At 36.8% G+C, this 25,339-nt stretch overlaps 1 protein-coding gene across 4 annotated transcripts in view; it reads right to left on the reverse strand.

Annotated features, from left to right (window-relative positions):
• Positions 1–348: 348 nt before the first annotated feature.
• CD200 (CD200 molecule) overlaps positions 349–25,339 on the reverse strand; it is a 37,874-nt gene continuing 12,883 nt past the window's right edge. For 2 of the 4 annotated variants that reach the window (XM_058295854.2, XM_004483407.4), the window contains exons 4-6: positions 22,747–23,013; positions 20,518–20,625; positions 349–1,519 (exon numbers count right to left, since the gene is read on the reverse strand). In XM_058295854.2, coding sequence (XP_058151837.1) covers positions 1,491–1,519; positions 20,518–20,625; positions 22,747–23,013 — 404 coding nt within the window. In that variant the 3' untranslated portion in view covers positions 349–1,490. Of the gene's footprint in view, positions 1,520–20,467; positions 20,626–22,746; positions 23,014–25,339 lie in introns of those variants that run through there. The other 2 variants (XM_058295853.2, XM_023586053.2) reach the window with 1 other exon arrangement.

Below are 25,339 nucleotides of genomic sequence, written 5' to 3' on the forward strand. Positions count from 1 at the left end.
CCATTCCATGACTTTTAAACTTGTGGTTATGCCATACACGTGTGATTCTTATTCCTATAGCATCTTGTGAATTCGAAAACATCAGTGTCTTGACTCAAGTCCTTCCCTGTACTATTCATCAGCCTCTGTTATTTCCTCTTATTTGCAAGTCACAATATCTGTTTACAACCCATCTACACAGAAGTCCTTTGTGTGTTTTAATATAATTTTCCAGTTGAACTCTTAGAAATATCAACTGCAATTTTTTGGGCTGGGAGATGGAGGGAAGGAACAGTTTCACACACAGAAGAAAAATACAAGTATTATCATGTATTTCCACATTTCCCACAAAATATAAGAAACCAACTATTTTGATTTGACATCTTTAATTGTTCAGTATTTTAATACAAATATAAGAAATATTCAAGAATTAAATAGCTTGCTAAATATATAAATACCCAAAAAAACAATAAAAACAATTTAAGCTTTAGTTCCTAAGTCACTGGATAAAGACAGAAAGCAAAAGATCCTGAAAAAAGCCACTAATTTGGTCTTATTGTTATTTAAGAGTTCAAAATTGTTCCACTAGTTAGAATGCTATCTTTAGAACAAAGGGATCTGTATATCCACACTTGTCTACGCTGCTATGGTGAGACGTTAATGAAGGGAAAAAGAGGCCAAGATAGACAAAGCATATGAGTTGGCTGACTGCAATACAGGAAATCTCCTCAATATCTGTTTTCATAATATATTTTTACTGTACAAGTTTGAATTCAGAACGATTAAAAATAGGGCTGAGTCTTACTATGAGACAAATGGAAAGGGAAAGAATCTTTTTGAAATGTAAATTCCTGTCTAATATACTTATTCTGCTGTATAGTATATAAATTAAATTAAGGTTGCCAATGTTATTTCACAATAAATTCAATTCTATTTTTGCAATGGTAAACCTCACAGCAGTACATGAAGTGAAACCAGGGATTCTAGCAAGACAGAGTTATAGCAAAGTGACTAGATACTGAACGATGGCAAGCAGATTAATGAGCCGAAGACCAGCAAGTAAAAATAGATGTAATCAACAGAAAGGCAAAAAGTAGTCTTAGAAAGGTTCTTTGGTCTTTCATCTTCCCATTTTCTTTCTTCTCTTTCTTACTTCTTTCCCCTTTGTTCCTTTTGTGTGTGGAATTATATCACATTTTAGAGTGGAATGGCAAATTATCTGGTCCACTTCCTTCATTTTCTGGCTGAGGACATGGATACTCATTGAGGTAAAATGACTAAGATCCAAAGTCAGTGTGCTAACTCAGGGCTCCTGATTCTAAATCCAGTGTCTTTACAAACTGTACAACGTGTTCATTACTTTATGGAATTAAGTCCTACAACAGACCTGAGAGGTAAAACCTTCTTCATGGAAACTAGACAAGCACGGAGCCTCTTTTTCTCTTTTAGGTCCCAAGGAGTATGGTTAGTTTTCCTCTTGCTTCAGAGTCAAGTAGATCAAGGAATAATTTTCAGGGCTGTGTATGACTCCTCAAGGGCTCTGGATAAAAGAAAAGTCAAGATATTAATTTTTAAACATTTATACTTTCTATCCAAATATATTTTAAGAGGACAAATAATATAAACATCAATAAACATAATTCTCCTGGTGCGTATTTCATTGGCAAAGGTAAGGAAATGGATATTCCTGGCCCAATATGATATAGGGGACTGTGATTCTCTTTAAAAGGACGTAAGTGATGCCAGGCAATAATAGTTGAGAGAATTATCCAAGACTGCTACTACTACTTTTACTACTACTAAGTAAAAGAACACATTCAAAATTTCAAATAATGTAATGCATTTTATTATTTATAAGACCTTGAGCTTTGTTTCCTATGAATACTTACTTGTTGGATATTGAGATGCGAATGGTTACAAAGTAGTTAGATTGAAGCTATTTTAAGGGCAATCGGCTTTCTAGACCATAAATTGGGAAGATGTAGGCCTTTCTATCAGACATGTAGACAGTGAAGTAAAAAGACCTAGAGTTTTGTCTTCATGCGGCCTCTCACTCTCTGTAATCATAGCTAATTCTTTATCAGAACCTGCAGGTTCTGTGTATTTTAGACACTGCCAACATTTCCAACATCAACTCTCTGTGGGGAAGGACCATTTTTCCCCAACATAGATTAGTACATTTGTAAAATACAATAAAAATAAATAACAAGAAAAATTAAATAAGAGATGAATAAATTAAAATCCATTTTTAAATTACATTCAGCAGACATGAAATTACTGTCATATTGCTATCACTAAGCATTTATACTCATTTCTGTACTTTTTTGCTGCAGAATGAAAATAAACAATTCTTAGATATTTTATTTCTCCATTGCTTAAACGATGGGAACTTAACGGGTCACAGTTTTGAGGCTAGAAGTCCAAAATCAAGGCATCAGCAAGGTGATGCTTTCTACCTGAAGACTGTGGCATTCTGAAGCTAGCTGCCAGAAATTCTTGGTCCTTGACTTTTCTGTCAAATGGCAATTTTCACAGTGATGTCTCCTCTGTTCTCCTACAAGTTCCATTGATTTCCAGCTTCTTCTGCTGGAAATTTCTTTTGCTTACAAGGACTTCAGCCATATTGTATTAAGACCCAGCCTCATTCAGTTTGCGCACACATTTAATAACATTTTCTAAGGTCCTATTTACAAACGAGTTCCTACCTACAAGAGCTGCATTGGGACATGCACATGCATTTTCTAGGGGTCATGACTGAATCCCCAACAGAGAGGCAATCATCCTCAGATGCACTTAAAACAATACTGCTCTAACACATTAATGGCTTTTCTGCCTTTTAGATTTCCACACATGTAATTCTTTTGCTAGTTACCACTGCTTTCTTCTCTCCCCATGGCTGTCCTGTTCTTTCCATTCAAGTCTCTGATTAAATGTCACCACTGCAGAGAAGACTTGCCTAACAAATTCCAAGTAAGTAGTCCCCTTCCCAAGTTTTCTTTTACTGCAGCTCACAGATATATTTTTATATCTAGAATCCAGAATAACAACACAAGTGATAGAAAATTTTCTTTAGAGAGCACTAGAACATATTTTTTGAAAATCTCTTAAGCCCAATAGTTTTGATTGATTGGTTGATTACTGGTGATTTGAATCTGGTCCAAAAGGTTTTTCCTTTCTCTAAAAGTTCTTGTACCAAGTATAGACTTACTTTATCCCAGAATGGCATACTTTATTCATAATCCTTGATGAAAGAGTTCCTTTTAGAATTCTTCTGAACTCTAGAATGCCTAAGAACCGGATCACCCGAAGTACTGGTTAATTTATAGATACCCAGGATTAACCCAGCAATTCTGATTCCTTGTCTTTTCATGTGGTCCAGGAATACTCTTTTTTAAACCAACAAGCAAACAAGCAAGCTCAACAAGTGATGCTAGTAAAGACGGCTTACTGACCATATATTGAGAAATTACCTTAGCCACCAATATTTTATACCATGTAATCTATTCCCTTTCAGAGGTATGGGTGACTTGACTGGGAGGGAGCACCTGGTCCAAGGAAAGCTAATTCATATGTTAATCATGAACAAGAATAAAATAAGTAAATCAATTATGTTCCTCACTTGTAACTTAGAATGAATAAATAAGAGAAAGAAGGAAGCTAGCTGTTGGCACTAGAACTGGATAACTGTATTGGGTAATTTATGAATTAATGTTATGAGAGAACAGAAACGATTAGTAAGCAGAATCAATGAGGTGTGTAAAACACGTAGAAAAGTGGGTGAAGAAATTGGTTAATGGAAGTTCAATGGTAAACAGGAGAAATTAGATTGAATATCCATGAATCACTGCTGCTGAGCACTCTATGGCAGCTTTGTGTTTACAGCATGTTCAGGTAGCTGCTCTTCTTGAGTTTTGACAATTTAGAAACACATTCACATATGCTCTCCCAGTAACTGTCCTTCCTTCACCCTCTGATTTGCACTAGCTTTAGTAAGTACCTGTTTTCCCCTCCCTCACCAAAAAAGCCTATCCAAAACGGTTTCTCTTCTTCAAAAAGAAAAAAAAAGTTTTTGAATATCAAGAAATAAATTTTAGGCAACACAAGTGCATTTCAGCACACGTACAGGCTTTTTGTGCATGTATTTTCATCACTGCTATGTATTTTCTGATCTTGTCTTCCCATTTAGCTTGCCTACACTCCAAATTTCTCCCAAGCTGTTGCTTGAAATTACTTCTATGTGCAGTTCTCTTTTCCAAATATTTCTACCTATGTGTCCAAACAAATTCAGATAACCTCTGTAATCCTCTTCCTAAAGGCTGTCCAACTGCTGCAACTCCTCTTTTCACCTCCATTTACTTCTTCACAATGTAAAATTGCCCCACCTTCAATATTTGTATAATTTATGAAAATAAAAATCAAGGCCCTCCAAAGGGATCTTAGAGTTAGTAATGACAAGAGCTAACATTTTTTGAAACTTACTATGTTGCATTGGTGTGCTGAAGCCATATTAGCTAAAGGAAAAAAAAAAGCTATAGAAAAAGGATTTCCTTTCCTCTCTTCCTACCCCCTCCACTTACCAAAATGTTTTTCAGTCCTTTTGATTTTGATGCAATTATAATAAAAATAACATATGAAAATATTTGTAACTTAAAAACCAATAAGACAGAGAGGATTGTGGGAAGATGATAGAGTAAGTAGCTCCAGGAATCAGTCCCTTCACCAGAATTTCAAAATTCCGGAGTTCAATAGAACACTGTTTAACATCCAGAGGAATAGTGGAAGGAAGAGGCTGGTAAACTGTGGTAAATACTTGCTCTCTCCATGCAGCAGTTATTGGTGCCAAGTCTTCATTCTCATAGCAGGCAGATACAGCTTGATGGTGCCAACAAGAGACATAAAAACTACTTTCCCAAGATTCAGGGTGGACATGAGACAAATCCTGAAAACAGCTTTTGATTCACTACTTTGGATCACTAGGGGCCCAATTCTGAGGGCAGGCATTGTTTCAACCTGCCCCAGATAAAGGTAGCAGAGGAAACTTAAGGATGGTATGCTTCCTTAGAGGACAGTTTAAGGGTTGCATTTGCTGAGAAGGTCAGGAAGGCACAGATTTGGGGAGGCACAGAAGCAGCTCCTAGTGCTCTTCCTGGCCCCTCCTTTATCCCCTCTGGACAGTTTGTAGCCAGCAGGTACTCCTTTGTGAATCCCTGGCTTTATTCCAGCTGCAAAAGACTGACTTGGGAAACTGCTCTCTGGTATGATCCCCTCCCAGGATTTACCTTCCAGGCAAAAGGAGCTTGAGACAATGAAACAGCTGGGGCAGACAGGCTAGGCCAAAGGCTAACCTGCTTTAAGTCCAGCAGTGGAACACCCAGGACACGGAGAAGGTCTATCTCCTGGGAAGTAAAGGGGGCATTCAAATTTTTGTAAACAGGGGATATCCTAAGGCCACTAGCAGGCACAAGCTCAGGGCAAGACACAGACCTGGAAAGACAGGGAGGACCCTGTCCTGTACTTTGTATTTGCCTTGGGTGGACCTTCTTGGTAAGAGAGCTAACACTCAAGAAAATCACTGACATATTGCCAGCTGGTTACAAACTCAAGAAACAGACATCTCAGGGAATAAATCTGAGAGTAAACATTTTAAAATATTAAAATGTACAGTATTAAATAAAATATTACAAGACAAAGAAATAGGAAAGAATGGTCCATATAAAGGAAGAAGATAAATCCAGAAAACATCAATGAAGAAGACCAAACTATAGACATACTAAACAAAGACTGTAAAAAAAAGACTTTCAATATGTGCAGGTGTATTGAAGGAAAATAGAGAGAAAGACTATCAGGAAAACAATGAATAAACAATATTGAGATTCTTAATAAAGAGGCAGAAATTTAAAATGGAATCATAGTTACCATAGTTGAGGACCACAATAGCTGAAATAAAAAAAAATATGTAGCAGGGTTTCAACAGCAGATTGGAGCTGGCAGAAGAAAGAATAAGTGAACTTGAAGATAAGATGATTAAAATGAGTCAGCATGAGAAGAAAAAAGAATTATGAAAAGCAAATATAGGCTAAGAGATCTCTGGGATACCATCAAGCACACCAATATGTACATTATGGGAGTCCCAGAGGAGAAGAAAGTAAAGGACAGAAGGAATATTCAGAGAGTATTCAAAGAAATAATGACAGAATACTTCCAAAACTTAGCAAAAGACATGAATATGCACATTCAAGAAGCCCAGAAAACATTAAAGAGGATAAACTTAAAGAAAAATATTCTTCATCACATATCAATCAAACTGTGGAATGCAAGGGACAAAGAGAGAGTTCTGAAAGCCACAGGAGAAAGGAACATATTATATACAAGGGAATTCCAATTACACTGAGTGTCAATTTCTCATCAGAAACAATGGGGGCAAGAAGGCAGTGGGTTGAAATACTTGAAGCCCTGAAAGAAAACTACTGCCCAAAATAATTATATATCTGGTGAGACTTTCTTGTAAAAATGAGGGAGAAATTAAGACATTCCTAAACCAAAAAATGTAGAGGGAATTCATCACACTAGACCTGCCTACAAGCAATGCCAAGGGGAGTTCTTCAGACTGAAAGGAAAGTACACTAAACATGGTTCAAAATTGCCAGTATACATTTTGTCAACACCTATAAAATTGTGCAGGGCAAAGTGTAAACTATAATGTAAGCTCTAATCCTTGGTTAGCACAATGCTTCAATATGTGTTCATCAATTGTAACAAATGTACCATACTAATGAAAGATGTGGAGGGGGAGGGAATGGGGTATACAGGAATCCCTTATATATATATATATATTTATATATACACATTTTGGGGTGGCACACGGAAACACCTTTTTTAAAATTTTATTTTTTATTGCCCACCCCCTTCTCCCCTGAGTTGTCTGTTCTCTGTGTCCATTTTCTGTGCATTCTTTGGTGTCTGTTTGTCTTCTCTTCATGCAGCACCAGGAACTGATCCTGGGACTTTCTGGAATGGGAGAGAGGTGCTCAATCTCTTGTGCCACCTCAGCTCCCTGGTCTGCTGAGGTGTCTCTTATTGTCTTTCTTCTGTGTCTCTTTTTGTTGCATCATCTTGCTGTACCAGCTCTCCACTTGGGTCAGCCTGCCACGTGGGCCAGCACTCCTGTGTGGGCCAGCACTCTGCATGGCCAGCTCTCTGCTCAGGCCAGCTTGCCTTTACCAGGAGACCCCAGGAACCGAACCCTGGACCTCCCGTATGGTAAATGGGAGCCCAATCTCTTCAGCCACATCCACTTCCCAATCCCCTATATTTTGATGTAACATCTATGTAATCTAAAGTTTCTTTTTAAAAAAATTAAGTAGTATAAAGAAATAAAGATCTTGGGTAAAGGTAGACATTTCAGTAATTATAAATGTCAGTATAATTGTATTGAATTTTTTGGTATCTAACTCCTCTTCTTGCTCCCTACAAGTGTTAAATAGCAAAGGCATAAAAATAAGATAAATCAATGATTGTGGACATACAATATAAAAAGATATAATTTATAACATGTATAAGAAAAGGTGGGGGACAGAGGGATTTAGGAATGGTATATGTGCCTTGAAGTCAAGTTGGTTTTGAAATATATATGACTGTTACATATTTAGGATGTTAAATTTTAACTCAATGGAAACCACACAAAAGAATAAAAAATAAATCCAGAAAGGAATGAGAATGGACTCAATATGGTACAATACAAAAAATCAAATAAATATGAAAATAGGCACTAACAGGAGAATTGAGGTACCAAAAAAAGGTCTATGACTTAAAAAGATTAAATAGAAAAATAGCAGGAGAAAGCCTTGCAATATAAGTAGACTTTTAAATCTAAATGGATTAAAACTCTTCAGTAAAGGAGAGAGGAGAAGATGGATTAAAAGGTATGACCTGACTGCGTGCTATCTACAAGAGACTCACCTTAAATCCAAAGATATAAGTAGGTGAAAGTGAAAGGATGGAAAAAATATACAATGTCAGTAGTAACCAAAAGGGAGCTGGGGTAGGTAAACTAATATCAGATGAAATGAACTTTAAGTCAAAAACAGTTACGAGGAACAAAGTCAGTCATTATATTCAGATAAAGGGATTCAATTCAACAAGAAGACATAAAAATTATAGATGTATATGCACCTAACAGCAGTGCCCCAAAATATCTGAAGCAAATACTGACAGATTTGAAGGGAGAAATTGATGGTACTACATTAATAGTAGGAGATTTTAACATACTACTAACAATAATGGACAGAACATCTAGACAGGTGATCAATAAGGAAATACAAGACTTGAAAAATACTCTAAACCATCTAGACCAAACATACATATATAGAACACTTCACCCAACAACAATAGAATACACATTCTTCTTGGATACACATGGACCATTCTTTAGGATAGACCATATCTTAAGTCACACAACATTCTCAATAAATGCAAAACATACTGAAATCTTCCAATATGTCTTCTCCAACTACAATGGATTGAAGCTAAAAGTCAATACTATAAGGAGAAATGGCAAATTAACAAATGGTGGAAATTTAAAAATGTATTCTGAAACAACCAATGGGTTAAAGAGGAAATCGTAAGAAAAATTATCAATTACTTGAGGTGAATAAAGTGAAAATAAAACATAAGAAAACATATGGGATGCTGCAAAGGCCATGCTAAGAGGAAAATTTATAATTCTTAAGTGCTTACATTAAAAAAGAAGAAAGATTTCAAATCAGAGACATAACCTCAAAACTAGACAAACTATAAAAATAGAGCAAAGTAAACCCAAAGTGAGCAGAAGAAGCACATAAAAATGATTAGCATGGAGATAAATGAAATAGAGAATTTAGAAAATCCCAATAGAATCAACAAAACTATAAGTTGGTTCTTTGAAAAGATCTTTAAAATTGACAAACTTTTAGCTAGATTGATAAATTAAAAACAAACACAAATGATTAAAATCAGAAATGAAAATGTGGGACATTATTACTGACCCCACTGAAATAAAAAGGATTATGAGAGAATACAATAAACAACGGTACCTCAACAAATTAGATAACTTAGGTGAAATGGACAAATGCATAAAAACACACAAACTACACACAGTGATTCAAGAAGAAATAGAAGCTCTCAACAAATCAATAATGAGTAAAGGGCTTGAATCAATAATCAAAAAACATCCCAAAAAAGAAAAGCCCAGAACAAGATGGCTTCACAGGAGATTTTTACTAAACATTCCAATAACTAATCCAATTCTGCTAAAACTCTTGCAAAAAATTGAAGAGGAGAGAACTCTCCCTAATTCATTCTATGAGACCAAATACGCTCACACTTAAGTCAGATAAAGATACCAAAAGAAAAGAAAATTACAGACCAATATATCATGAATATAGGTGCAAAAATCCTCAAAAACAATAGTAGCAAATGAATCCAAGAGCACATTAAAAGAATTGTCTCATCATGATCAGGTGGCATTTATCCCATGGATGGTTTAACACAAGAACATCAATTAATATAATATACCAATTTAACAGAATAAAGGGGGAAAAAACACAATCCTGTCAATTTGCACAGGAAGGGCATTTGAAAAAAACCACCATTTCTTCTTGATAAAAGCAATAAGAAAAGTAGGAATACACAAATACTTCCACAACATAATAAAGGGCATATATGAAAAACCCACAGCTAACACCATAGTCGATGGTAAAAGACTGAACGTTTTCTCTCTAAGGTCAGGAACAAGGCAAGGATGACCACTATCACATTTGTTATTCCACATTGTACTGGAAGTTCTAGCTATAGCAGTTAGGCCAGAAAAAAGAAATAAAAGGCTCCAAACTGGAAAGGATGAAGTAAAACTTTCCCTTTTTGCAGATAACTTGATCTTATACATAGGAAATCCTCAAAAACCCAGACTAAACTCCGAAAGCTAATAAATGAATTCAGGGAAAAAATAGGGTAAAAGATCAACACCGAAAAATCAGTAGTGTTTCTATACACTAGTAATTTGAGGAGATCAAGAAAAAATTCCATTTACAATAGCATCTAATAGATCAAATATCTGGGAATAAATCTAACCAAGGATGTAAAGAACTTGTACACAGAAAATTATAAAACATTGCTAAAAGACCAAAATAAGTGGACTAACATTCTATATTCATGGATTGGAAGACTAAGTATTGTTAAGACATCAGTTCCACCTAAAATGATTTACAGAATAAACGCAATCTTCATCAAAATTCCAACAACTTTCTTTGCAGAAATAGAAAAGTCAGCCATCAGATATACATAGAATGGTAAGGGCATCTTAAAAAGAAGGAAAAAATTAGACTCATGCTTCCTGATTTAAACCCTATTACAAACCAGAGTAATAAAGAACAGCTCGGTACTGACAAAAGGACAGACATACAGATAGTTGAATTAAACTGAGAATTCAAAATCAACTCAACTGATTTTGACAAGGGTGCAAAGACTATTCAATTGGGAAAGAATAATCTCTTCAACAAATGGTGCTGGGAAAATTAGATCTCCATTTGCAAAAGAATAAAGGTCACACCATATACAAAGTCAATTCAAAACGGATCAAAGACCTCAATATAAAGAGCCAGAACTAAAAACTCCTAGAAGAAAACAAAGGGAAGTATCTTTGGGATTTTGTGTTAGGAAAACTTTTCTTCCACTTAAAGCACAATCAACAAAAGAAAAAAAAAATAGATAAATAAAATCTCATTAAAATTAAAAGCTTTTGGGCCTCAAAGGACTTTATCATGAAAATAAAACAAGGCACACCACAGGAAAAAACATTTGGAAACTATGTATCTAATAAAGGTTTAATATACAGAATATATTTTAAAAGTTTCAGATCAATAAGACAACCTAGTTAAAAAATAGACAAAAGACCTGAATAGACATTTTTTCAAAGAAGATGTACAAATGACTAAAAAGCACATGAAAAGATGTTCAACATCACTAGCTATTAGGGAAATGCAAATCAAAACCACTATGAGATACAACTTTATACCACAACAATGGCTACTATTAATATTAAAAAAAAAAAAAGAAAATTGCAAGTTGGAGAAGATATGGAGAAATAGGAACACTCATTCATTGATATTGGGAATGTAAAATGGTGCAGCCACTGTGGAAGACAGTTTGGCAGATCATCAGAAAGTTAAGTATAGAATTACCATATGACCTGGCAATCCCACTACTAGGTATATACCCAAAAGAACTGTAAATAGGAACTTGAACAGATATTTTCACATCAGTGCCCATACTGGCCTTATTCACAATTGTCAAACAATTTGAGTAACCCAAATTTCTATCAACAAATGAAAGGATAAACAAAATGCAGTATATACACACAATGGAATATTATTCACCCTTAAAAAGGAACGAAATTCTCATAATTGTGACAACATGGATAAACTTTGAAGATATCATGTTGAGTGAAATAAGCCACAAACAAAAGGACTGAAGACACAAAAGAAGATATTTCATATCTCACTGATATCAAATAATTAAAATAAGCAAATTCATAGAGTAGAATCTAGACTGTAGGCCATCAGGAATGGGGTGGAGGTAGGGAACAAAATAAGGACTAAAATGTACAGTTTCTATTTGGGGTGATGGAAATGGTTTGGTAATGGGTGGTGGTGATGATATCAAAACATTGTGAACATAATTAACAGCAATAAATTATATATTTGAATGTGGTTAAAAGGGCAAATTTTAGGTTGCATGTATGTTACTATTCCAAAATTTAAAAAAAACAAAACCATGGAATGCACAACACGAGCAGTGAACTCCAAGTTCAATCGTGCACCATAGTTTAACAGTACACATTATAAAATCGTGGTTTCATCAGTTTGAACAAATGTTCCACACCAATGCAATGTGTTAACAATATGGTGGTATTTGGGAATCCTGTATTTTATGCATGATTTTTCTGTGAACCCACAACTTCCCTAAAACAAAGCAAAACAAAAAACACAAACAAACAAGACAGCAGTCTGATGATGTTTAGAAAACGCTAGTCTTTTACTGTAAAAGCTTGGATAAGATCACAAAATGTTGGATTAGATTAATGAATGTATTTATGTCCCTCTAAAATGATTTCAAAAAGGTATCAAATGGAAATGCCTACTGATCCTTGAATATCTGAGCCCTTCCTGTGGGCTTGATTGGTGTCTGGTCAGTAAAATCCACCAAGATCTTCTAACACGATTCTCCAAGTAAGAGAGACCCAGAAACCCCCATTTTAACAAGTTATGATACATCAGGAAAAACCAAAGTTTTGGTTATTCAGAACCAGTGACCTTGAGTATGAGTAACATATTAAAGGAAGTCAGAATCGCTTGACTTTATAAGCGGTGGAATTAGAGAGGAGGGGGAACTTGTGAAAACTGAGGTTTCAAGGGAATAAAAAGCAAAACAAACAAAAAAACCCCACCTCAGTTCTGTGTAATATTACAGTTAGTGATGATGAGAAAAAGAAGGAAAGCATAAGTAATGTTTTTGCTTAAGAGACCTGGCAGACAAAATATATCAGACCTTGAAAACGAAATCTTGAGTGGGAAAGCCAACATAATATGGTCAGAGGTTCTGACCGGCTCTGATGTTCTCTGACCGGGAGTTACCATGAACAAATTTAAGGCTATAGAATCACAGGTGTAGAATGATTGTTTTGGGAAATCAGGAAACAATCCCCCTCTACTCCTCATTCCCCATTCCTTCTTAGTATTTGTCGTAGGCATAGTAATGCCCCCTCCAAAGTGTCCTCATCTTAATTACAGGAATGTGTGATAACGTTACTTTACATGGCAAAACGGACTTTGCAGATAGGACTTAATTAAGTATTTTGAGATTTAGAGATTTTCTTGGATTATCTGGTGACCCAACATAATCACAGAACTCTTTCTAAGGGAAAGGGGGAGGCAGGAGAGTCAGAGTCAGAGTAGAAGATGGAGACACACTTGACTGGCCATTGCTTCTTGAAGAGACCCACATGCCAAAGAATGCAGGCAGTCTCTAGAAGCTGGAAAAGGCAAGAAAAAGGATTCTTTCTTAGAGCCCCCAGAAAGGAATGCAGCCCAACTAACACCTTTAGCCCAGTGAGACCAATGTCAGATTTCTGACCTCCAGAACTGTATGATAACAAATTTGCATTATTTTAAGCTACCAAGTTTCTGATAATTTGTTACAGAAGCAAAGGAAAACTAATATAGCATTTATGATGCTTCCCCCTCAGTTAAGGTGATCTGCATATTTATAAAGTTACCCAAATCTAATATTTTCCAGTTTAAAGCCCCAGACCCAATTTCTCCTAGTAGTGGGGACTAAAGGCTTGGATCTGCTTAGGGCAAAGTTTAGAAGGGTGGACATGACTATGCTGCTTATCTATGATGCTGACTTTGAAGCTAATGTTCTGTTTGATTCCAGACAAAACAATCAATAAAAGACATTAGGTAAAGGAAATATATATCAGCTAAAATGTGAAAGGAGCAGAGATAATAGAGGATTGCTCAGCTAGTTTTTCTCATTCTTCAGGTTTTCTATTAATTAGTCGAACAAATGACTCTAATGCTCATGACTAGTCTCAAAAGAGCTCCAAAGCTAAGAAAAGGGAATGGAATGAGTGTGCCCTTTGGGGACTGAACTGTCATATTTATGACACTTAGCTGGGCTTTCGTAGAAAGAACACTTTGAGAATGGTAGAAAGTCACTCTGGGAAATTTTAATTCTTACTTTCTATTTCAGTAATAAAGTACTGGACTCATGAGAGAAAAGGATGCTACTTGAAAACATATTAATCTTATTGTTACAGTCTAATGGAAAGGAACTGTGATGATCCCATTAGGAATGGTACAAAAAGAAAATGCCTGTACCTCATAACTTCCTTCACAGCATAACTTTACTGTTGAAAAAACAGTATCATGCTCTTTGGCAATTATACAGAACCAGCACAAAAGTGAAGTGAGTCTACTTTCTAGGTAAAGGAACATCGGCATAATTAGAGATTACCCCTCCATGCAGAAATGTAAAATTTGCTTATGTTTTTGGGAGCAATGAGTGAATGACTGTAATCAAAAATAAGCTTTTTCCTCTTTAATTTGACATTTATCCCACAAAGAGTTGAACTTACTTAACCAGATATATCTTACCTACCAGATTTTTCTTACTGGCTACTGGACAACTTCCAGAGATGTTCTTTTGTCTACTCATACTCAATAAATCCATGAACTAATTCATCCCCCTCCTCCTCTTTTGCTTTCTACAAATTCCAAACACACACACTCAAACGTGTGCACACTCTCTCAAATTCCCCTCATCACTTTCCCAACTACTGAGAACAAATACCTTGCAATGGGTTGGCTTAAACAATAAGAGCTTTTTGGCTCATGGTTTTGAGGTTAGAAGAAGTCCAAAACTGAGGCATTATCAAGGCTATGCTTTCTCCCAGAAGACTGTGGCATTCTGAGGCTGGCTGCTCATGATTATTGGTCCTTGGCTTCTCCATCACCTGGCAAATGGTGGCATCTTCTCCTTTTTCCTCTGGGTTCAGTTGACTTCCAGCTTCTGGCCACTCCCCATGGCTTTTCTTCCTGTCTCACTTCCTCTGCTTATAGTGGACTCTAGTAATCTGATTAAAGTATGCTAACTAGAAGTAACACCTAGAAGAGATTTTATTTACACAGGAATGGATTAAGAACTTGTTTTTCTGGGATATATAACTCCAAGTCACCACATCATCTTAGAGGTCTATGTTTTCAGGAGATTATGGAAAAAAAAAATAAGAAAGAAAACACAAGTAAAGGTGAGGAAAAATAGAAGACAAATGTAATAGAACTGTTACCCTTACAAACTGACCATCAGAATTCATTTGAAGAAATGAAATGTGTCTCTATCTATTATGATTTTTTCTCCTTTCTTCTTATAATGACACTTGTCCAATTGTTTGTATAACTTAAATTTTGGTTTTAATAAACTAATATTTCCTTGGACCTGAGTGTTTACACCTCCAGCATAAATGATACTTTGTTTACTAGCTGTATTCATATGGAACGAAATTATCCAGTTGTTAAATTTTTGAAACCAGTCAAGAAATAGTCACTTAAAATATGCTATTGAACATTCAATGAAGTTAATTGAATTGGCCATATGTCATGAAGATATAATCAATAAATGACAATCCTAGCACTTACAAGATTTAAAAGTTTTGGATACATTTTTTAATAAATAAGGTAAAGCTTGGGCACAGAAAAAAAGCAGAATCTTTTTGCTTCAAGAACTGAAGAATGAACTGAACATTGTAAAGACAACAGCACCAAATTACATATTTGAATGTGGCTAAAGGGGGTCATTTTATGTTGGATATATGTTACTAGAATAAAAATGTAAAGAAATATAGGACTGCACTTCCAGACTTTAAATCATATTACCTAGCTAGGGTGGTAAAAACAGCATGGTATTGGTATAAAGAAGACACATAGACCAATGGAACCAAATTGATGGCTCAGAAACACCCCTCACATCTATGGCCAAGAGATTTTTGACAAGCCTGTCAAACCCACCCAGCTGAGGCAGAATAGTCTATTCAACAAATGATGCTGGGAGAACTGGAAATCCATAGCCAAAAGAAAGAAAAAAGACCCCTATCTCACACCATATATAAAAATCAACTCAAAATGGACCAAAGACCTAAATATAAAAGCAAGAACTATAAAGCTCCTAGTGGAAAATGTAGGGAAACATCTTAAGACCTGGTGATAGGTGGTGGATTCTTAAACCTTACACTGAAAACACAAGCAGTGAAAGAAATCTGGATAAATGGGACCTCCTCAAATTTAAAACACTTCTGTGATTCAAAGGACTTCATCAAGAAGGTGAAATGGCAACCCACTAAAAGGGAGAAAATATTTGGAAACCACATATCTGATAAGGGTTTGATTTCCATTCTACATAAAGAGATCATACAACTTGTATTAGTCAACCAAAGGAGTGCTGATGAAAAATACCAGAAATCTGTTGGTTTTTATAAAAGGGTATTTCCCTCACCAAAGTCTGTTTCCATGTGTTGGAGCAAGATGGCTGCTGAAGTCTGCAAGGGTCCAGGCTTCCTCTTTCTCTTAAGGCTCTGTGGTCCCAACTTCTTCTAACATCAGCTGTAGGCTGGGATAAGTCACTCCCAAGCTTGTTTCTCTCTGGGTTCAGTTGCTCTGATCTCTCCACAAGGTCAGTTGTAGACTATCAGGCTCTCTCTCTTTCCAGGGCCTCTGCCATGTGTATGGAGCCTTCTCTATTCCTCTGTGTTCTTCTCCCATGTGTTTACTTCCCAGGGCTCCAGATCAAAAGACTAACTTTCTCTTCTGCCATGTCATTTTCTCTGTGAATCCCTGCCTGCCAAGGGGGAGGGTCTCAACATCCTACAACGTGGCCCAATCAAAGCCTTAGTCATTATTTAATCAAGTAAAATAATCCAATCCAAGCTAATATGCCCAGAGGAACAGACCAGTTCACAAACATAATCCAATATCTATTTTTTGAATTCATAAACAGTATCAAACTGCTACACAACTCAACAATAAAAGAGCAAACAATTCAATTTAAAAATTGGCAAAAGATTTAAATAGACATTTCTCCAAAGAGGAAACACAAATGGCCAAAAATCAGGGGGAAAAGGTTCCATATCACTCGCTATTAGCAAAATGCAAATCAAAACAATGAGATATCATTTAACACAGCATAGAATGACTATTATTTAAAAAACAGACAATAATAAGTGCTGGAGTGGATGTGGAGAAATAGGAACACTCTTTCACTGTTGGTGGGATTTTAACATAGTGCAGCCTCTATGGAAGACAGTTTGGTGGTTGCTCAGGAAGCTAAATAAGAACTGCCATATGATCCAGCAATTCATCCAGAAGAACTAAAAACAATGACACGACCATTATTCACAATTGCCAAAAGATGAAAACAACGCAAGTGTCCATCAACCAATGAATGGATAAAGAAAATATGGTATACGTATATGATGGAATATTATGCTGCAGTAAGAAGAAATGAAATTGGCACACATATGATAATATGGATGAATCTTGAAGACATTATGCCAAGTGAAGTAAGCCAGACACAAAAAGACAAATATTGCATGGTCTCATTAATAGGAATTAAATACAAAGAATAAATGCATGTAGTTAACAACCTAGAGTACAGGTTATTAGGAGATGAGAGGATGGTTAAGAAGAACTACTCATGCTTAATGTATGTAGAAGTTTTAATTAACTTGACTGTAAACGTGTGGAAATGGGCAGAGTTGATGGCAACACATTATAGTGAGTAGCAGCTTGTTTATAACTGCAATTGTCGCTGAAAAAGGTAGTATGTGGAAGTAAATGTCAATTGAAAGAAAGCTAGAGAATAATCTAGGGACTGAATAACACAGTGAACTCAAAGTTGGGATGATAATTGTGACTGATGGTACAGATGCAAGAGTGTCCTGCTGTTAACTAGAGCAGATATATATCACTATTGCAGGGTGGTGGGACTGTAGAGAAGCATTGGAAAAATACAATGGGTATGACCTATGGACTGTGGTTAACAGCAATACTATAATATTCTTGCATTAATGCCAAAGATGTTCTGTGTTGATAATGGAGGTGATCAGAAAAAGTGTGCCAAATGTAAAAATACACTACAGACCATGGTTGGTGATAATAGTCTGATGATATTATCTCACAATCTATAACAAATATTCCACTATGGTGTGGTGCACTGGTGAAGAGGTGTTGTATGGGAATTCTACACATGTGCATGATTGTTTTGTAAGTTCACAACCTCTGTAATAAAAATATATTTTATAAAAATGGGTGAGTAGGGGAAACATATACCAAACTAAGATAGGGACTATAGTTAGTAGTAATATTTTGATGATTGCTCTTGCATAGTTTCTATCAAATATTTCACAACAATACAAGGTGCTGGTGGAGGGGTGATGTATGGGACCCCTGTATAATGTTATGCATGATTATTTTGTAAGTTTACAACCTTTACTATACACTTACTATTTATACATATTCATATAGGAATGATGTAATTCAATAAAAAATCTATTAAAAAAACAAAACATAGGACTGAACAATATAAACAATGAACCCACTTGTAAATGATGGACTATAGTTAATAGCACAATTATAAAATCATTCTTTCATTAATTGTAATAAATGTACCACACTAATGGAAAGTGTTAAGAATAAGGTGGTTCATGGGAACTCTATATTTTATGTATGAGTTTTCTCTAAATTTACAACTTCTCTAATAAAAAAAAGAATGAATTGAACAATTGTATTTCCCAGAAAATTCAAGACTTTCTAAATGAACAAAGGGCTTCTTTTTTTTTTTTTTTTGGCAAATTCCCCTTTCTAGTGGAATGTACCTTGAATTTTGAAAAGATATTATAAGATTCTTGTACATGAGGGATATTTTAAAAATGAATTTGACCATTTATTCTTACATGCTCACAGCAGTAACAGGAAAAGTCAGAATAAAAAAAAAATGAACTGATAACAATAGCCCTTTCAAGTCAGGGCAATAACTAGAAAAGCATTTCGGCAGAAGTTGGGAGACCAGGATTCTAGACCTAGGCCTGCTGTTAACTAACTATGACCTTGGGAAAGTCACCTTCCCTCTCTGGGCTTCATTTTGGAAAAGGAATCGTAAAAAAAATGCTTGTATAAGGTAAACTCTAATAGCCCTTCTACTGTTGACATTCTGTAGTGCACTTAAGAGGTTTACATGCTTAATGTTTATGTGCAATAAAATGATCTGGTTTGTAATCTCCTCTCCCTGACAGAACAAATGTATTTACCTACTGATGTAAAAGAATCATCAATATTGAAGAGTTGTTGTCAGTTTTACAAGAATCAATCTGGTATTTATATCAGGCTCATGCAAAATAAAGCATTTATGAAAGTTATTAGTCCATAAGACATAAAATGAAAAGGAAAAAAAAGGAAGTATTTGAGTGAGATTATTAATGAAAATCTAGAACAACTCTTAAAGTCAACATTTTTTCTTCCCTGATCCTATCCTTCAATTATCTAAGATAGAGCAAATTCCTATAACACTCCTTCACCCTAGGAAATTTCCACTATCACAACATAAACTGCAGCTTTGCATTTGTTTCTAAATATTATGCACCATCTTCAGAAATCAAAGACATTTAATTTACTCTTCCTGCATAGGGCACATCTCTTGTATTACAGCATCTCATATTTTACAGCACCTCACAGCATTTTGGACTCAATAGTTATGAGGTATACTGAATTTACAGTAAGGGAAAGAGAATTGAAAAAAAAAAAGTCACTTTAAAAATTCATTCATTCATTCATTCATTAATGTATTTGCTCATTCACTAATTAATGAAAATGTATTGAGCACCTGGTATACGTAAGGTACAGTGATAGATATTGTGAGGGGATAGAGAGAAATTTACAGTCTAGAAGGACAGAATATTATAACCCAGGTTACAAGTGTGGATCACCTATGCATATACTATAGCGTTTAGGACATAGTGAGAGTATAACACAGAAAGTGCTATTTAATGAGTGATCATATTGGGCAATTCTGCAGTCTCTTAAATGGGCAGGTGATTTGTGAAATGTAAAAAGAGACTGTCCTCATTAACAAGAGGAGAAGGATTATGCATGAGTGCTGAGACTTCTTTCTCTGGGTTCGGACATTAGGTGATTTCACTGTGATAGGATAAACTCTTTTCTTATTTCTTCTCAACCCTTACTCTAACCTTATAAAATAAACCATATTAGCAAGTGAAAAACAGAAATGCCCAATTGCAAGAAAACGACCCTGTATTAGTCAGCCATAGGGGTGCTAATGCAAAATACCAGAAATTGGTTGGTTTTTATAAAGGGTATTTATCTGGGACAGGAGCTTACAGAAACCAGGCCACAAAGCACAAGTTACTTCCCTCACCAAAGTCTATTTGGAGCAAGATGGCTGCCAACGTCTGCAAGGGCTTGCTTTTCTCTGGGTTCAAGATTCCTCTCTTCCTGGGGCTGGCTTCTCTTTCCTCTGGGAGTTTACTTCCCAGGGCTCCACCTTAAGGCTTCAGCATCTAACTCCAACATAAGAAAGCCCCTGCATCAAAAGCTCCAACTCTGTCCTTTGCCATGTTTTTTATCTGTAAGTCCCCACCCAGCAAGCGGTGGAGACTCAACGCCCTAATGACGTGGCCCAATTAAAGCCCTAACCATAACTCAGTCATGCCCAGGTATACATCAGATTACAAGCATAATCCAATATTTCTTTCTGGAATTCATCAATATATCAAATTGCTACAGACCCTAAAGCATTTTAGAAACAGCATCAAAATTTGTGTGTCTTAGAAACAGCAAAGGAAACATATCATTGCTGTCCCCTTATTAATAGATGATCCTCAAAATAACTTTAAAATTATTTAACTTGTTTCTTTGTATCCCTGTGATGACTCACCTCGGTCCTGATTCCGGCGATGTTTCCAGTATAGTAAGATTGAGATTAAGATCAGAAGAATTACCAGGGAAATGATGCTTAACAACAGCGGAACTGAAAACCAAAAGCCTATTGAAGAGATAAAAGGAAAACAAAGTCACAGGAGGAAGCTACTGAGGCAAAAATTGATGAAGCAATGGTTATTATGAATTTCTACTAGAGTTAAGCTTTCAATTAAAGTTGTCCTTAAATGGGGTAGGATGTAGCTCAGTGGTTGAGTGCCTGCTTCCCATGTATGAGGTCCTGGGTTTAATTCCCAGTACCTCCTAGAATAATAATAATAGTAAACAACTCATTTCATGTTATCATAAATGCCTTCTAAAATTATCCTTAAATATATGTATTTTGACATCTATATTCATGACTTCATATTATAATTACTAATGTATGCATAATATGAGCATAACTAGCATGTTTTTCTGGGGTTGCTAATAAGAGCTTTGTAAGTATCTCATTCAACTCTCAAAACACCCCTGAAGTTAAGTATTATTTTTATCCCCATTTAACACATGAAAAACCTGAGGTTCAGAGAATTTCAGGAACCCAAAATCACAGAGAATTAAGTGGTCAGAAGCCTGTTTGCCTCCAAAGCACATATTCTTTACCAAACTGTCCATTAAAGTCATATATGTTTATTGAGGAAATTTGGAAAATACAGAAAATAATAAAGGAAAAATCTATGACTCCCATGATCCAACCCCCAGAAATAATCCATCTCAAAGTGTCATATTTCTTGTCATCTGTGTTCTTGTTATTAAATCTCTTTTTAATAGTCAATAAATGAGACTCAGTCAAAATACCAGCTCCTCAGTGTCTCTCTGTAACACAAGGCAAAGATATCAGAGCTGAAGCTCCCTGATTCAATCACCTTTAGCATCTTTTCCAGACCTCCATAATTTAATTGAGCACCATCAGACAGGGATTTGTCTAATTCTGATTAGTTCCAGTGCTTGGCATAATACTTTGCACAAGGAAGATTTTCAGGATTTATTTGCAGAATAAACAAATATTATGTCAATGATACAAACATTATGAATGATATAAATTTTTGAATTCTTAGAAAACATGTTTCTCTTCATGTTCTTGTTGTTAGGGAAGTCTACTCTGCCTTGATTGACCCTGAGGATCTCTTCGCAAATGGCAAAACTGCAAACCTTTTTGACCAAATTTATCTAAATATTCACTTTCTGCCTAGTTTGGTTTTTCAAGGACCCCTCATGGGTTACCACACCAGTGAGAAATCTGATGGAACACTTTTGTGGGTTTGATATTCACAATGCCCCCCAAAAGGAGCACCAAAATTTTTCAGGATACTTATTACTAGGTGCTTCATCCAGAGTAAGCATCTCAAAACTCACAGGGAAAGCAAACTGTTGCTGTTGTTGCTAAAACTTCTTACACCTAAAGCTGCTGTCCATTTTAGTCTTTTACCTAACATCTATGAGGCCCAGAGAAAATAGTTAGACAGAGCACAAGAGAGCAGTGGAGGACCTGAATGGGGCGGGGGGTAGTTTGTTTTAAAAGTGGGATGAAGACACCTTAGATCAATCTTCTCCTCGCTCGCTGATCACCCCTTCCCACATTGTAGATTATGCAAAGGTTTCATCACAGATGTCACTTCTTCCAGAAAATCTTCCTATAATCCTTCAAGATTGAAATGCTGCCCCTCCCCTTCCCCACTCCCATTAGTCCTCCCATGATGCACTACAGCTCTCTTATCAGAGCCTTTAACACACCGTTTTACAATCATCATTTCCTTCTCTGCATAGCCTAGTAGACTAGACACACTCTGAGTGCAGGTATTGAGTCTTGTTCATTACTGTATTGCCCGTGTTTCACCCAGGGCCTGGCACACAACAGACACTCAGTAAATGTTAGTGGAAAGCAAGAATAAATGAATGAATGAATCTCAGCAGAAGCATGTGGTGGGTGGACAGCGTTTCTGAAGAGGTACTTTATTTGCTCTCACAACTCTGTTTTCTGTCATTCCACACTTACTCTCTTCTCTTCCTAATTAGCTCACTGGTTAATAGGGAAAAAGTCTCACCAAGACAGAGACCGACTAAAATAAAATAAAATAAAATAAATAAATAAATAAGCATAGATGGATTAAATGAGGGAGGAAAAAAAAAGACAGTACCACCCTCAGGTACATGTACACAGATGCCCTCTTGACCCACCTTCTCTTACCTTTGTTCACAGTTTGCCTCAAGTCCATCACAGACCCCAGATGTTGCACCTCGCAGATCACCTCCTTGCCAACCTGACTCTTGGGGTCTTTGACCTGGAGGATGCTGATGATGGATGTGGTCCCATTAGGGTGTGACAGTGTACTGTTCTCAACCACTGACCCATCTACCTTCCAGGAGATCTTAGGGGCTGGGCGGGCAGTGGCTGTGCAAGTGATATTTAAGTGGTCTTCAGAGAATTCGTAGTGAAGGGATACTGTGGGCTGTACTGGGACAAAAAGAAATGATGGTTAGGCAGCAGGTCAGCGTCTGGAGCTCTCCTCAGAGATGAGAGGAGGATCCTCACAGAAAGACAGTGGTACATTCCACCCTAGCTGGGGCCTATCCAGTTCTTTGTCTAATACTTTGACCCACAGGATGGATGCTGGCCCAACACAATCCTCTCTGCAGATTAGACAGACTCTCTCTGCAGTTGTTCCCTACCAGAATTAGCTGAAATGGATAAGGGGTACTGAGAAGTCAGATAATATTCTTCTCTCCCAAACAGTCCACGTCCTCATTATTCTGTTCTCCTGTTCCATGGGTAATGCAGCAGCCCTGCCTTGTTCTAGGTATTCCTCTCAGAGAGCTTGCCAATAATCCCTGAACAGCACTTCCATACATGTAGCCTGCACCTCTCAGAAGCTTCAGGGCAGCTTCAGACAGAAAGCCCCTGGAAGGGCTGCTGATTAGAAGGAGAAGAGAGAGGTGTTTGCTACTTGGAGCTGAACCAGTGAATGAGATGCATGGAGGAGACTTGGAAAATCCCTGTTTGGGAGATCACACCACACAAAAAGTCAATGAGGAATTCACAGGCAACAAGGAAAAGAGCAAAACAATGACAGCTTGAAAGGCCTTGGGGGTCCTCATACAGAGTTAAGAAAAATAGTTCTTGAGAAGAGGACATTATCTTCCTAATGGCTACACCCTGTTCTCTTTTAAAATGAACTAATGAGTTCATTTTCTTTGGAACCCAGAGTTTACCACTGCTGAGTAATTGCAGACTTGTTCTTTATGTGTTGCCTTTAAAGTCCATGAGTGATTAAAGGTCTTGCTATGAAAGTCTAGGCTATACTTAAAGGTTCAAGAGATGGAGGGTGAAACTGGATGGGAAAGGAGGGCTATAATCCTGTGGTTCTGTCTAAAGAGTACACAGACTGCTACTGTCAGGAGGACAGGAGGACACATAAAAACCAAGGTAGAAGAGTACAGATGCTGCGGCCAGACTGCAGGCCAGGGTCCTCGGGTGCAGCAGATTAGAGCTGTAAGGCTTAGATTAGAGCTGTAAGGTATGGCAGGAAAGGGCCAGTATGGAGGAGAAACAGGATGACTAGCCAGAAGTCTCAGCGGAGTCTAGTTTTTGGACTAAAACTAAGATGAAAGATTATGAGAAAAGAAGGGAGAGTAGGAAAACAACAACAAGGTAAGAGAAAAAAGGAAGAAAAGGACAAAGAAAAATGTGATGAAGAAGGAAAAGAAGGAAAATGAGATAGGAGGGAAAAAGGAAAAAAAGAAAGGACAGAGGGATAGAGATGGGAGGGAAGGAAAAGAAGGGAGAGGGAGAAGAAGTGAGAGAGAAGAAGGAAAGTGAGGGAGGAAGAAAGAGAGGGGAAAAAGGGAGGGACAGAGAGAGAGAGAAAGAAGTGAAAATCAAGAAGAAAGCCTAGCATTTGATCTTTCAGGGAGGATTCATTATACAGACAAAATAAATGAAAGAAACTTGTACTTGGTATTGTCACACCTACCTTGCCACCTTTCCTACTGAGCCTACTCCTCCCCCATCTTCAATATGCTTGGTGTGCTCATATTTTCACTTCAACATTCCTAATAACCCTATCTAAGCTTATCTTACCCCTCCTAAGACCACCATCCTGTGTACCAGGCTACAAAGCGACCCCTTATTCTTAGTTCTTAGTCCTTGATCTCAGCTGTATGTTGGTCAAGAGGAAAAGAATCTCATTAAATTAAGCTCCTTGGATTTGAAAAGAATGCTTAGTTATCTAGGTAAATCTTTAGTTTGTTGGTGTCAATGTAAGTAGGAAGAGGTAGAGGTTCCCTTTTCAATCCTGAGACAGCTACTCTGACACAAAATGAGAGGCCACCACCATAACTGGGCTCCAGTTCAGCCTAATCTGGCTCTGTCCTTAGATCCAAAATAGTAAAATTTTAAGAGACCATAGAGGTCAACTATTTCACACTTGGGCAGATGAGGAAGCTCTGGTGAAGAGAGACAGGACCCTTGTGGGGTCACCTGATTGCTAGTGGCAAAGTCAGGTATGGAGTATATTGTTGCTTGTGGAGTACTTGCTGCCCTCACTAGTATCCTCAATCTACTCTGGTTGATGGTCAGATCCCCCAGAACAAAAACTGCTCCACGCACAGAACCCAGTGCAGCCTCATGAACTCTCCAATACCTGTAACTCCACCTGCAGTAGATATGAGAGACTAAGTGTCTTATTGTAAGTCTTTCTATGGTTAGGACCCTGAAAAATTAGACACTATAACCATGTGTCAAACATTCTTGAAAATAATATTTCCAGCCAGAGACAATGTAT

Source organism: Dasypus novemcinctus, chromosome 4 (genome assembly GCF_030445035.2).
Source record: "Dasypus novemcinctus isolate mDasNov1 chromosome 4, mDasNov1.1.hap2, whole genome shotgun sequence".
Classification (NCBI taxonomy): domain Eukaryota; kingdom Metazoa; phylum Chordata; class Mammalia; order Cingulata; family Dasypodidae; genus Dasypus; species Dasypus novemcinctus.